The following is a 14175-nucleotide window of genomic DNA, read 5'->3' on the forward strand; positions in this document are numbered from 1 at the left end:
GCCGCCGCCATCCCGGGCTCCGGGCCCGCCCCGCCGCCGCCATTCCGCGGCGCCCCGCCCGTTCCGGCTCTGGCGGGCCGGGCCGCGGAGCCATGGAGGACGCCGAGTACTTCGAGGGCAGCGCGGCCGAGTGGGGCAGCGAGGCGGACGGGGCCGCGGTGAGCGCCGGGGGGAGCGGGGCGAGGGATGACCGCAGCCCCAGGCGTGTCCCGGAGCAACCCCTGGGTATAGACGCCGAGCATTTACCTGAATCCAGAGCATCCTCCGGGAGAATCTTGGGGTGTTCCTCGGGAGGGACCCGGAGCCATCCCCGGTGGGTCCTGGAGCGTCCCCAGGGTCCCCGCGGGGCCTCCGGGCCGGGGCGAGAAGCGCCGGGTGTGAGGGCAGGGCCGGGGCTGCGCCGGGCCGGGGCTCCGCGGTAAACAGCGGGAAGCGGGGCCGGTTTTTGTGCCTTCTCCGTTAATAATCGCTGTTTGTCGGGGTGCAGGTCCCTTGCGGTGCTGAGCCGAGGTGTGCGTGCTGCTGTGGGCAAAAAGAGCCTGAATATGGGAGTGTGGGGGGAAACGGGACAGGGGAGGCTGACCTGACTGTGCTTGTGAACAGCAAGATGATGAGGATGGGGAGGGAGAAGATGATGCCGAAGTCCAGCAGGAGTGCCTGAAGAAATTTTCGACTCCTGACTATATAATGGAACCGTCTATATTTAACACGTTAAAGAGGTGAGCGTGACCTGATGTATGTTATGGTGGCTTAGAGGTGTCACTTTGTATGGAAATATGTGCAAATGTATAAACAGTGCTGTTGTCTTCCCTTTAAATTTAGAGTTCGATTGTTTTTCGATTTTAATATGACTCAAATAGTTCTTTTGTAATCATTTCCTCAGATATTTCCAAGCGGGAGGATCTCCTGAGAATGTTATTCAGCTCCTCTCTGAAAACTACACGGCAGTGGCACAGACTGTCAATTTGCTGGCAGAGTGGCTCATTCAGACAGGTATGACACAAGATAACAGAATAGTTTGGGTCTGTCATCATTACTCTGTCAGAAATATCTGAATTTGTGGCAAATTTGGTCATACACAGGAAGTGGATTGTTATATTGTCATCCTGTATGTGGCTAAATCCTTTATAATAATAGGTTTATCCCAGTTGGAGAATAATGAAGCAATATGTTGATGAAATGCCAACAAACTGTTGTAAAGAGTTTTATGGTTGAAACAACTGCGTAAATTATAGTTTCTTTTTAATTTCACTCAAAGAGCAAGGGTGCTGTTACATAGACAGTATAAGCAGTGTTTGATATCTCGTAGTAGAGTTAATTATATTCATTATTACGTTACCAGAATCATTGTACTCTGATTTCAGAAATGTAGAACTACTCATTGCTATTTATGTGTTATTTTGTAGAATGTTATCAAAGCTACTGATAACCAATATTTAAAAGGATGAACTTTAGTGTGTAGTAACATGAGTTTGTGCCCCAGCCCTGGTAATCCCTTTTTTGCTTAAGAGACTCCTGCATTTTGCTGTTACACCAGGAACTGTCCTGGGGATGAGTGGCATTGCTTTTTGTGTGTCTGCTGAGGAGAGCAAGAGGAAGGTTGTGACCTGTCTGAGATCCTAAACAGTTTAGCATTTAGGAAAAAAAAAAAGCCAGCAGATCTGTAAATCAATATAGAATAGTAGAACTGATGGCTCTCCTCTCCTCTTCTCTATATTGATAAATTTCGGAGCGGTTTCTGTTCTCATTGGAAAATGTGGGATGCTGCTGCTGTGTTCCTTTGGACTGCATTGCATCTGCCGAGTGTTTTGTTCCTTCTGTGCAGGTGTTGAGCCAATGCAAGTTCAGGAGACTGTGGAGAACCACTTGAAGAGTTTACTGATCAAGCACTTCGACCCTCGGAAAGCAGATTCCATCTTTACAGAGGAAGGAGAGGTGTGATATCCACAACAATCCCTGCTGTTTTCTCTGCAGTGGATCCTTCCTAGACACCTTCATTTGGTGGAATGGTGAAGGGAAGAGAAATTGAACCTTCACAGCCCTTTGGCTGAGGAACAGCTGGTTTCAGAAAACCAGCCCTGCCTCTCTGGAGTCCTCAGAGGTTTAGAGAACTTGGAAATTTGGAATGCATCCTCCTTTTTAATAAAGCTCTAACAGGACTGCTGACAGGTAAAAGCCTTGCTTTTTATGATCCTGACAAGATATTCTTAAATTTCTCTCTGTTGCTCTGTTCTTTTCAGACTCCAGCCTGGCTTGAACAAATGATAGCACATACCACGTGGAGAGATCTTTTTTACAAATTGGCAGAAGCCCATCCTGATTGTTTAATGCTTAATTTTACTGTGAAGGTACTAAAGTCTAATGAATAAGAATATCCACAGAGGGCTAATTGTGCTGGCATCAAATATTAGTTGTGATCTTGCTTGTATCTTTTATTTATTCCTGCTAATACAAATTAGTAAAAGTACATCTTGGTGGGAGGACTTGTGCAGTAAGTGTAATTTCCCAGTTTGAAGTACTGCTTTTTCAATTTTTGTTGAGGTGTGGGGGTTTTCTTTTTTTTTTTCTTATTTGTTTGTTTTCCATTGACCTCTGTTTGAAAATTCTGGATTTCTGGTGCAGTGGAATGTCTCAGTCAGTTTTGTATGTTTCTATGACAAGAAAAGAATGTTATATTTTGGTGTGCTCTGCTGCATTTTTTATGATTGTGCTTTATTTTTGCTACATCCTTATTGGTTTCCTTTTCTGTAGACCACAATATAAATGTGAATTCCAGTCAGTATATGCAGAAGTGAAACTTAGATTGTATGTGTTCTTCTAGATTTGTTAGGATATCAGAAATATAAATGTAAATGACACAAGATTTCAGTGATGTTTTTATTTTTATAGCTTATATCTGATGCTGGCTATCAAGGGGAAATAACCAGTGTTTCAACAGCATGTCAGCAACTGGAAGTATTTTCCAGAGTCCTGCGCACATCTCTGGCAACAATTTTAGATGGAGGAGAAGAAAACCTTGAGAAAAACCTTCCTGAGTTTGCTGTAAGTTTGGTTTTTTGTGGGTTTTTTCCCCCTTTTTTATGTGGAAAAAGAAGTGTTCTGCTTTCCAGTTAGGAGATACAAATCACTGTGGGATTGTAGCCAATCTTGATGTCCTACAGAAGCTTATGAAGAGAAGATATATCTGAGTTAAAACCCAGAAATTTGTGCTTTTTTGTCATTCTGTGACCAAGAATTCCTTGGGTTGCTTATGTGACATAAATGGGTTGTAAAAAGGTGGGGGTAGAACAGTTGTCCTTCACGTGTACTGCAAGATCTAAAGATCAATCTTGTCAGTCCCCTGGCAAATGAAAATAATTCTCTTATAATCCACATTGGTGTGAAAGTCACCACCTGAATAAACCCAGCATGTGTTCAGTGCTGTGAAACAGCACAGTGATTTTCAGCTGGCTTTCAACTTCTCTTGGTGTTTCAATACTGCAGAGAAAGTACTGAGTATTAGTAGAATAGATTTGCCTCTCAGTTTTGGCACTTGAGAAATGAAGTTCTCAATTCAGCCATTTCTTCTTGCGTGGTGTCAGTGCTTTTCTGTATTTTCCTCTTGGCTCTTGTGGTTTTAGCTTTGTTGTTTGTGTTTGGGTTTTTTTTCCTTTGCAATTTCGCTCTTTGGTTTTTTTTGCTGTTTGGTTTTTTCCCGCCCTTTGCTGTCACGTCAGTGTAATCACAGAAGGACACTGGGATGTTTTCTTGCTGACTGGTGAGGTTTGTGCTGTGCTTTCACAGAAGATGGTGTGCCACGGGGAGCACACGTACCTCTTTGCCCAGTCCATGATGTCCATCCTGGCCCAGGAGGAGCAGGGCGGCTCCGCTGTCAGGAGGATCGCGCAGGAGGTGCAGCGCTACGCCCACGAGAAGTGAGTGGCACCTCTGGGGATGTAAACTCTGCTGGCTTTTGTTCATTCTTCATCACCTTTCACCAGCAAAAGGAGAAATTTTAGCTGCAACAGAGCAGTTCTTGTAGCAGGGCTTGAAGTTGTGGAATAGCAGAAAAGTTCGGCTGTAAAATTCCTAAAATTCCTGTACCTGAGAGACCTGAAACTGGAAAAGTAAAGACTTGGAAGTTTCTGTCTATTAAGAAATTTTTATTTTTCTGTTAACATTTTGGAAATAAGACAAACACAGGCCTGTTTCTGTAATTACTCTAAGTCATTACATCCCATAGAATATGCCCTGTTGACTCAGACTTCATCTGCAATGTCTGAATTAAGAGAATAAGTCACTGTGTGTGTTTGCTCTCCCTGCAGAGGCCACGATGCCAGTCAGATCACCTTAGCACTGGGTACTGCAGCCTCCTACCCCAGAGCTTGCCAGGCTCTGGGGGCAATGCTGTCCAAAGGAGCTCTGAATCCAGCAGATATCACTGTCCTCTTCAAAATGTTTACAAGCATGGACCCACCTCCAGTAGAACTGGTCAGTATTTAACTGTTTGTAGCCCCTGAAACTTCTTTCTGTTACAGCAGCACTTGGAAATGGGGTACCCTGTGCTGAGTGTTGTATGGACATAAAAATTAAATTAGCACTCACTTTTCCCTCTGTAATTTTAAGTAATGTCTAAAAATGAAGCTGCTACTTGCATTCTGGTTTGCATTCACTTCATGGTACTTTGGTTGGGGTTTTTTAATCATTGCAAGTTGTGTTTTTACATATAACTAAATTCAAGAACTTTTCTGTAGGAAATAAAGATGGCAAGAAATTAATTCTTTAAACAAACAAAAGAAAATTTAGGAAAAATATCCCTGCCCACTTGAGCAGTTTGTTATAAGGAGGCCTAAATGATACATCTCACATTTCTCACTGCATTGTTCTAACATGGGTTTTGGTAAGAAAAGGCAAGAATTTGATACTTTAGCAATATGGTCTGTAACTGATTCCTTTTTTCTTTCAAAAGTCTGTATCTTTTCAGAAAACTGTTTGATGTGCTCTTAAAGGAAAATGTGTTGTCTTGTTCTGTGCAAGGTGTATCAGATGCAAAAACTCCATCGTTAGTCACCTCTCATAATTCTCAGGCTCTGATAAAATGTTCTTTCTCTTCACAGATTCGAGTGCCTGCATTCCTGGACCTCTTCATGCAGTCTTTGTTTAAACCAGGTGCTAAGATCAACCAGGATCACAAACATAAATATATCCACATCCTGGCATATGCAGCTAGTGTTGTAGAGATGTGGAAAAAGGTAATCTCACTTCTGTGAATATTTATTTTTACCTCCAGCAGCCTGCCTGTGCTGAAGAAAATGTATGGTTGTGAAATCGGTCAGTTTAACATAATATATTCAGCTTAGTTTACTTATTTTGATATGAACTGCTTCTGCCTTCAGCTGAGGTGATTAAAAAGCATAGATCCTGATGATCAAACAAAAGTTTGAATGCACTGAGAATTAAATAATGCAAACATACATCCTTGCACTTCAGGTCACTCATAATTAATTCTTCTAAAACTTGCATGTGAGTCTGAATTTGAGACACAGGATGCAATCCTGGGCTTATTGCAGGTTACAGCTCCTTTCCCTAAATAACCAAAGCCATCTGCAACTTTTGCATTCCAACTTTGCAATAATTTTGCAGAACAAGAGAGTCAGCATCAACAAGGATGAACTCAAGTCGACCTCGAAAGCCATTGAGACTGTTCACAATCTGTGCTGCAATGAGAACAAAGGGGCGTCGGAGCTGGTTGCAGAACTGAGCACCCTCTATCAGTGCATCAGGTGAGCAGAGAGGCTGGAATCTCAGAAATGCTGTCCCTCACACACAGCTTGTCCTCTTTGGGTGGCAGGACAGGCTTTTCTGTACCACTGGAACATGATGGCAGATTACTTCAGGTTCCTGAAGTAATCCTTTTTAAAAGAAGCTCTTTTTCCTGTGCTGAAGTGCTGTGTGTCTGTAGGTTCCCAGTGGTGGCCATGGGTGTGCTGAAGTGGGTGGATTGGACAGTGTCAGAGCCTCGGTACTTCCAGCTGCAGACTGATCACACCCCAGTTCACCTGGCGCTGCTGGATGAGGTAAGAGTGTCTGCAGAACTTTGCTGGAGAGCAAGAACAGCTCTGATTCTTGTGTAACACTCAGTGCCTGTCATTTGCAGCAAGGCAGTAAATAGGCAGAGATGAAGCTATTTAGAGTAAATTGTCTGGTTTTGTCAGCTCGGCACTACTTACACCAGGAAAACTTGGGCATCATAAATTATGGGAGTGCTTTTCTAAATGGATTTCTGTCTGGAACTGAACATCAGTGTAAACTTGTCTGGTGCACTGTGTTATAAATTGCAGTTCTGAGGATCTCACTTTGCTGTGTTGTTTGCAGATCAGTACGTGCCATCAGCTGCTTCATCCCCAAGTTCTGCAACTTCTTGTCAAGCTCTTTGAAACAGAACATTCTCAGCTGGATGTGATGGAGCAGGTGAGACTCAGAGGATTCTGGTTTTTGTTACTTCACATCAGTTACTTCACACCCAATTCAACAGCTTTTGCTCTCATGGCAGGATTAATTTAGAAGTTGTTAAAACGCAGCGGATTAGATATGAATGAATAAAAATGGCACACTCTGAGAGCAAGTTCTAACTGTTGGCTCTTCCTCCCTTCACCACCAGCTGGAGCTGAAGAAGACTCTCCTGGACAGGATGGTTCACCTGCTGAGCCGTGGGTATGTCCTGCCTGTCGTCAGCTACATCCGCAAATGCCTGGAGAAGCTGGACACCGACATCTCGCTCATCAGATACTTTGTGACAGAGGTGAGCAGCAAAAACTGTGCACTGAAGCCTAGAGACCAAGTTTAAAATCAGCTCCAGGTGTTTTGGATATTCAGAAATACTTCAAATGGAGGTCAGGTCCTGAGCGATCTCAGTGTTCAGCAGGATGTGACTTGGTCCTGCTGATCCTGACCTTTGGAAGTAATAAGGAACTCAATGAGAATACATAATTAATTACTTGCACTTGAGACCTCTAGTTCTCCATAAATTACTTATATGCTTCCAAAATTGGTGTGTGAATTAAATGTTGTCCCTCCTCCCCCTGTAAGTACAAGAATCACCAGGTTTTGTCTGCTGTTTCAGGTGCTCGACGTGATTGCTCCTCCATATACCTCAGACTTTGTACAGCTTTTTCTTCCAATCTTGGAGAATGAAAGTATTGCAGGCACTATAAAAACAGAAGGTGAACACGATCCTGTCACAGAGTTCATAGGTAAGTCACGTTTATTCCTTGCATACCTGCTTCCATTTGTGTCTTGTTACAGCTTGCAAATAATGTTTAGCAGGAAGATTGCTAAATACAGGAACGCCTGCCAGCTGTTTTCTCAGACAACTCCCCTTTTGGGGGCCTAAAGTGTTTAGCAAATTTTCCTGTGATCAAGAATCTGTGGGTAGTAGTGACGAAAGGGAAGAGAAATACTGCTTTTTGGGAACTAGCACTGCAGCAAGGAGAGGAAGGAAAGTTGCCTGTCACGCCATCCTAAAACCAAAACATCTGTCCAGACCCTAAAATCCTAATTATGTACATAATGCAAAAATCCATATGCAAATATATAAATCAGAGAATCAGAGTAATGTACTGAACAGTGTCTTTTTTTTCCTCTTTTTAAGCTCATTGCAAATCTAACTTTATTATGATGAACTAAGCAGTGGAAAACATCAGGAATGCAGCCAGAGCTCATGAGCACTGCTTTGCCATGCTCTCCCCCAGTGAGGTTCTATAAATGGGCAACGCAGCAACAACAAAACCAACCTAAAACAAGGAGGAAGAGGCTGAAGGGCATTTGCTTGACTTGCAGGGTGACTTTGTAATTCTTATCAGAGGAGTGTTTGTGTTTTGTATCAGACAGCTGTTAATGTCATTTGGAAAATGGAATGATACCAAAGGATTTTGTGTTGTTACACAAATCAGGATAAATCAATGTTCTGAAGAGGATGGATAGCAAGAAACAGATTTATTTGAAAGAACATTATTTTTGTTACTTGAAGAATTTGTCACCAATTCTTTGTGTAATAAACCAAATATGAAGAACAGGTAAGGTAATTCCTACTAAAAACACTTTGCAGATAGTTCTTTGAATAGGTCTTGAATGCTCTGGGCTTTGATATTGCAACTTGTAAAAAAACCAGGAATTTGTGGGATTTGCTCTGTGCTGCAGAGAAGCTCTAATATCTGTTCCTCCCCTTTGCATTATAATAGAATGCTAAATATCCTACATGAAAACAAAAAACCTGTTTTGTGTAACACAAGAGGAGTTATAACAATCAAGGTTAGTTTTGTATTAAGAGATGAATTCTATGTGAGTGTGTGACCTTTCAGAATCTATTTTTTGCTAAATAGATGCAATCAGATGTTAATGGTAAGTTTCATTACCGTGTCTTTACTGTCCCAAAATATGAATGTGTGCCAAAATTGCATTACTGCTTGTTGTGGCTTTGTTTTTATACTTTGCTCTGCTCTGTCCTGGCTACAGCCAGACAGTGGGAGATACACCCAACAATGTAACTTACCTTTAAATAAAGGTGTTTGTTCTTTTCCAGAGATGCCTTTCAGTTTCATTAAGATGACTCATTCTCTCTGTTCATGGGGCTGGATTCCTCTTTACACCCCCCACTTTTAAACAAACAATAATTTTCTCGAACAAACAAGCACATTTTGCTTTTCCAAGCACATCTGTTTTCTGAAGAACCTGCTTTCTAAAAGACACTGAAACTCAAAGTCCAGATGGACATAAATTTAAAAAGGAAATCACCTGAGAAGGGCAAAAATTACTTCTGTACAGGCTGTTTTGAACTTCCTTGCTGCTATTTGAATAGATTTACTATTATTCCAGCTGACTCCCACCATTTACAACTTGCATGAGACCTCATTTTCATAATTTAAGTAAATTGTAGAATTAACAACAAAAATGATTCACCCTATGGCAAATCAATTTAGGATACAGCCCTGTACAAGCTCTTGGTAATAACAAGAACAGTTTCCTCTGTGTCCACTGCAGTTTTGCCAGCAATTTAAACAAGTATTTAATTTTTTCTGTGTTCAGCTTGGTATCACTTCCTCTAAGCAGTTCCTCTGCACTGATCCCTGTAGATGATTTTTGACTTGTTAAACCCTTTGTGATCCTGTTCATACCCAGTTGTTCAAACCAGCATTGCTGCTGTATAAACTTGTCCATCAAGTCCAAAAAGACCCAGTGAAAGCAGCACCATCCTGCTGGAGACAACCACACACCTCTATTAAAAAGCTCTCACAATAAATACCCAGTCATGTAGGAGAAAAAGGCTGTTTATTAAATGCAGTTAGCAATGCCAGGTAGTAACATTTGATGTGGCACTGATTTGTCATACTTGTGAGGAGTTCTGGGTAATGGCAATTTGTATTTTGTCTCTTTAGGACAAAAAGGGCACAATCACATATTAAAGCAAGAAATTTATGCAAAGACAAGACTAATTAGGAAGTGTTTAGACTGTCTTTTGCTCAAAGTAATTCTCATTATACAATTTTGGTGGAGAAAAGCAACCTCATTATTTGAGACTTCCAACACCACTGTTTCACCAGGAGATCAAGGCAACGGGGTTTAATATTTTGGATTTATCACATCCAGACTTATGGCTTTTGCATCATTGCAACATTTGGTCAGTACTGTCAGAGAATTTAAAAGAAGCTCTAGACCCAAATATTGAGTACACTTTTCCAATACATCTACATGATTTGTATTAAAAAAATAGATATTTACACATACAGGTTCTGTGATTCAGTCAGTGTGATTTTAATACTGTGCATCAAGGTAGACAACTCCTTCATGAGTGAATTACTCCAAGATGTAAATAAATTTAGGGCAGTTCTGTATTTTTTGAAGGCATTGTGTGTTGCATCTGGAACTGCCAGATACTGTTGAACTGTGAAAGAGTCTTAGGCTATTATTCTTTAAACAAAAAGAGGTTGTGCTGGGAAGCTTCCACACAAAGTACCTAAACAAAAAGCTGCACCATGTTGAATCAAGGCAGTATTGGATCCCCATATGCACAGTCCTCCTCAATAGCCAGATTGTAGTCTGCTCCTCTTCCACCCTTGTAGGCACTGGTCACAATCCTCAGCCACCCTCTTTCACCCTGCAAAGGATTTAATTTGCATTGTAAATCAGGAAACACAACTGTAGAAATTTTATGTTGGTGAGTCTGTTCTGTCTGCCACATATAAGTGATTTAAGGGAATGGAGGAATTCACTTAAGCTGAAGTGTAGCCCTGGAGTCATGGGGCAACCTGCTTTGGTGAGTTTACATCCCACTCATCCACTCCAGGTATAGGACTTGATTTTTGCTTACAACTAACAGCAGTTTCCAGCTGCCCATAACAGGAGCTGCACATCCTTGAAAGGCAGAATTTAGGATAAGAGCTGATGTTACTCAAGTAGCTTCGGCCGAATATCCTTGTTTGATTGTCTGAATGTCAACCCAGATGGGCTGGGGTGTCATTTTTAAACTGTTAATCTAATTCAAAGGAAGTTTTATATCCACAGGCTGTTGTTCTGCAGGAGACAAACCCCACCCTCCCTGCAGAGCCAGCAGTGTTCCCTGTCCTTACCCAGGGCTCCCCCCAGGAGTTCCGGACTATCCAATATTCCGTGCCGTTCTCCACGCCCCAGCCCGCCACAGACACGATGTGATTCACTGAGGGAGAGGGGTTGTACTCCGTGTACAGTCCCCCTGTGTAGGCATCCAGCTTCTCAGTAGCCATGATGCCACAGCTGTAAGAAAACAGAGACAGGAGGTTTCACACAAGGGGATCAGGGCAGGGGCCTGCCTGAAAACCAACTGATTTTCTTGCATTTTGAATTATGATCTCAGTTTATATACAAAATAAAGTCTGCATGTCAGTGCAGAGCTGCTGACATGTGCTAGAGTGATAATATACACTCATTTTCATGTATTTTTTTTTACCTAATTGGTCCATTGGCGTAGATTTCTGCCATCATCTTTTCTCTTCCACTGACAGACCCATAGTCAGCAACTTTCCAGAGAGTGTAGTTTTTGATCACGTGGCATTCTCCAAAAGTGACACAAGTTCCACACTGGTTAAACTTTTTACACTCTGTAAAACAGAGGTGAGATTACCACTGGAGGTAATCTGCAGGAAGGTGCTTTTCTTCAAGTGAAGTGATTGTAGGACACTGCACTTTTATAATTTATTTGAAGCAGATATTAATAACTTCAGAGTAATTATTAATACATATTCTTTCTGGTGAACTCAATTATTTTCTGGAAACCACATTTAAAGTCCCTATTATCACCACTTACTGTTCTTTACTTCACAGGTATAAATACTTTGCTGAGGACATAGAGAAACCACTCCAGTCATACATGACCGGCCAAAGGTTAAATTTCTCCTTTGTTCAGCTTGAGGTGACACTTGTAAATATTTCAGTACACATTAGAGATTGTGTGTCACAGATTTAAGAGATAAAGTTCAAACAATTCAGCTGTGCAAACTTGCCTGAGCTTGATTTAGTGCTACACTGTCTGTCTGGAGTAGCAGACACACAAAAATGCCCATAGTGAAAACCTGTTCTGTCGGTCAAACAGCAGGAACTCAAATTATTATTTTTTTTTTCTTTAATACACTAAGACCTGCCAAACCTGGGAAGAAATCCTAGAGCAAAGCAGAGACATCCTACTTTGGTCCTTGGCCTGGTAGTTGTTGCAGGTCTCGTCGGGGATGCCGTGGTCGTGGGCGTACCTCCAGACCCCCGAGTGGTCCCCGCCCTCGCAGGAGCCGGCGTCGGCGCAGTCGATGACATTCTGCACAGACAGGTAGGCAGAGGGCCAAGCACCTTTCCTCTTGATGTTGATTCGGTCTGTAGGGATGAGAAACTGGGCTTTGCTACTGGAATATGTGGGTGGCTACACATGGTAACTGGTTTAGAAACTGTCTGCTCTTCATCCAGCCTGTAACTGTTTGCAGAGAGCAGCACTTGTGGTTGGAAAAGCCTCTGCTGTCTGCAGTGGGGAACACAGCATGACCTAATTCAAACCAGAGGCTGAGTTATTATTGTGGGTTTCCATTAGGAGGGTTTTTTCCATTAAAAACTCAGTAAAAACATGGAGATGAGCAAGATCTGTGTAAAGCCTTGAAGAGCCCTAGACTTCCTTTAATTCAAGCCACAGGTTCTGAAAACTTCCAAATCCGTTTCCTGACTTTGACAGCAAAGAGTTTTCAAATACACGTAATAAAAACTGCTCTAATCAGCATCTTTTACAGCAGTAGAGATCTGTGTATAAGCCCATGGAGCCCAAGCTGCTGGCTCTGTGAGACAGTCTTAATGCAGGAGAAAGCTTTCAGAGTTATCTCCTTGCTGTTACATCAGCATCTCATTGTTATCCTGCCATCTCAGACAGGCACCACCACCCTGCTGCCTTATTTTGTCAGAAACAAGAAGCTTACTTGGCGGAAAAGCTTCCTGACAAGGATTTATAAACTGCTTCTCTGAATTAACAGTCCTACTGTAGCAAACCACTGCTTCCCCTTGACTAAGAAAAATGCTGATAGGAAGATTCCTGCTGAAATCAGACTTGTGTGTCTGATGTGATGGTCAGTTCACTGGAATGACATTTCTGTAGCAAATACCCCAGAAGAGGCAATTTCTTCCATTTCCTCATTCCCAGCACGGCTGGAGAGGATCTGTGTAGTGCTGCAGGCTGAGGGACCAGAAAGGGGAAGGAGACCTGACAACCCTTTTGCATCTGCAGCTGCCACCACCACACCCCGAGGGGAGGGCAGAAATCTCAGCTCTTACCCCAGGACAAAAAGAGCAGTTTGGGAGGAGCTATGGCCACATTCTTCTGCAAACAGGTTTCTAACCACACACCAGCATTGCCCCCTTGCTCCCTTTGGATAAGGCGGAGACAGGCTCACTCTGGTTGCTCTTCCTGTTGAAACCAACCCTCCTTACCTTCAGCTCGGGCATTCCCACTGTTCTGGTGCACTCACAGAGGTCTCAGCCTCGGTTTTTCTGCGTTAGTCACTGCAGTGATTTAGCACCTTATACCAGCTGCCAGTAACCTGAAGCTAAACTTCCTTTACTTCCCGAAAACCACCGATTCCAGCGGGGAGCCAGCCCGGGGAGTGAGCCCAGCGTACCTGCCAAGGCGCTGGTGCTGCCGTGGGCCCAGCAGGAGCCGCAGTACTGCGGGATGTGCTGGTTCCGAGTGGTGCTGGCGTAATTCACCCCGTCCACGTTCCGCCAGTCCCAGCTCCGCGGCAGCGCCGACACGTCCAGGTACTCGTGCGGGCGGGGGTAGGTCCTGCGGGGGGACGGGACCAGGAGGTAGCGCCGGCATCAATCGGAGCAGGACGGGCGGGTGTTTAAAAAAAAAATTTTTTAAAAACCCCCACAAAACAAAACCATAAAAATCCCACAGGGATTTCACCGCGTTTCTTCATGAGGCCGCGACTGTCCGGCGGGGTCACGTGACTGCGGCGTGATCGCTCCGGCCCCGCGGTCTCGTGACCGGCCCCGGACACCCCCGAACCTCCCCCGGACACCCCTCAGACCCCCTCAGACCCCGGCAGGGCCAGAACGACACCGAGCACCTCCGGACACCCCCCTGGGCACCCCAGGTCATCCCCCTGGGCACCCCCGAACCTCCTCCCGGGCACCCCTCAGACCCCGGCAGGGCCAGAACAACACCGAGCACCTCCGGACACCCCCCTGGGCACCCCCGAACCTCCTCCCGGGCACCCCCGGCCACCCCTCAGACCCCGGCAGGGCCGGAGCGGCCCCTGAACCCTCCCCGGAGCCCGGCTGTGCCTGCCCAGCCCTTCCCCAGCGCTTCTGAGGTGCGGCCGGGAACGTGACCCGGGCGGGCTCACCGGAGGCCGGGCGCCTTGCGCGGGGCCGGTTTGTAGCAGTGCTGCCCTTCCCTGAAGTAGAGCCCGGCGCGGGCGGGCGGGCAGAGGCAGCCGCAGAGCAGCAGCAGGAGCGGGATGAGGCGCTGCGGCGGCGGGGCCATGCTGGCACGGCGGCGCCTCGGCCCGCCCGCGGTTTAAGGGCGGCGGGCGGGGCCGCCTCACCTGCGGCGGGCGGGGACAGCTCGGACGGGCTGCTCGGGGCTGTGCCGGGGCCGCCTTGGGCTGTCTGAGGGAACTCTTAAGGAAC

At 44.7% G+C, this 14175-nt stretch overlaps 2 protein-coding genes across 2 annotated transcripts; one reads left to right on the forward strand and one right to left on the reverse strand.

Moving 5' to 3' along the window:
• Positions 1-8561, forward strand: NELFCD (negative elongation factor complex member C/D). The gene is made up of 15 exons (XM_063404245.1): positions 1-158; positions 604-719; positions 884-993; positions 1826-1935; positions 2241-2348; positions 2890-3042; positions 3784-3914; positions 4305-4470; positions 5097-5231; positions 5623-5762; positions 5942-6056; positions 6355-6450; positions 6641-6781; positions 7103-7232; positions 7631-8561. Exons 1-15 carry the CDS (start codon positions 93-95, stop codon positions 7663-7665), a joined length of 1752 nt encoding a protein of 583 aa, XP_063260315.1. The 5' UTR covers positions 1-92; the 3' UTR covers positions 7666-8561.
• A 728-nt stretch (positions 8562-9289) lies between these two features.
• CTSZ (cathepsin Z) lies at positions 9290-14165 on the reverse strand. Its single transcript, XM_063404249.1, has 6 exons — positions 13890-14165; positions 13158-13321; positions 11695-11874; positions 10961-11111; positions 10605-10767; positions 9290-10132 (listed from the first exon to the last, which is right to left on the reverse strand). The coding sequence occupies exons 1-6, from the start codon at positions 14027-14029 to the stop codon at positions 10019-10021; spliced, it is 912 nt and encodes a 303-aa protein (XP_063260319.1). The 5' UTR covers positions 14030-14165; the 3' UTR covers positions 9290-10018.
• Positions 14166-14175: the final 10 nt, after the last annotated feature.

Source organism: Prinia subflava, chromosome 8 (assembly GCF_021018805.1).
Source record: "Prinia subflava isolate CZ2003 ecotype Zambia chromosome 8, Cam_Psub_1.2, whole genome shotgun sequence".
Classification (NCBI taxonomy): Eukaryota; Metazoa; Chordata; class Aves; order Passeriformes; family Cisticolidae; genus Prinia; species Prinia subflava.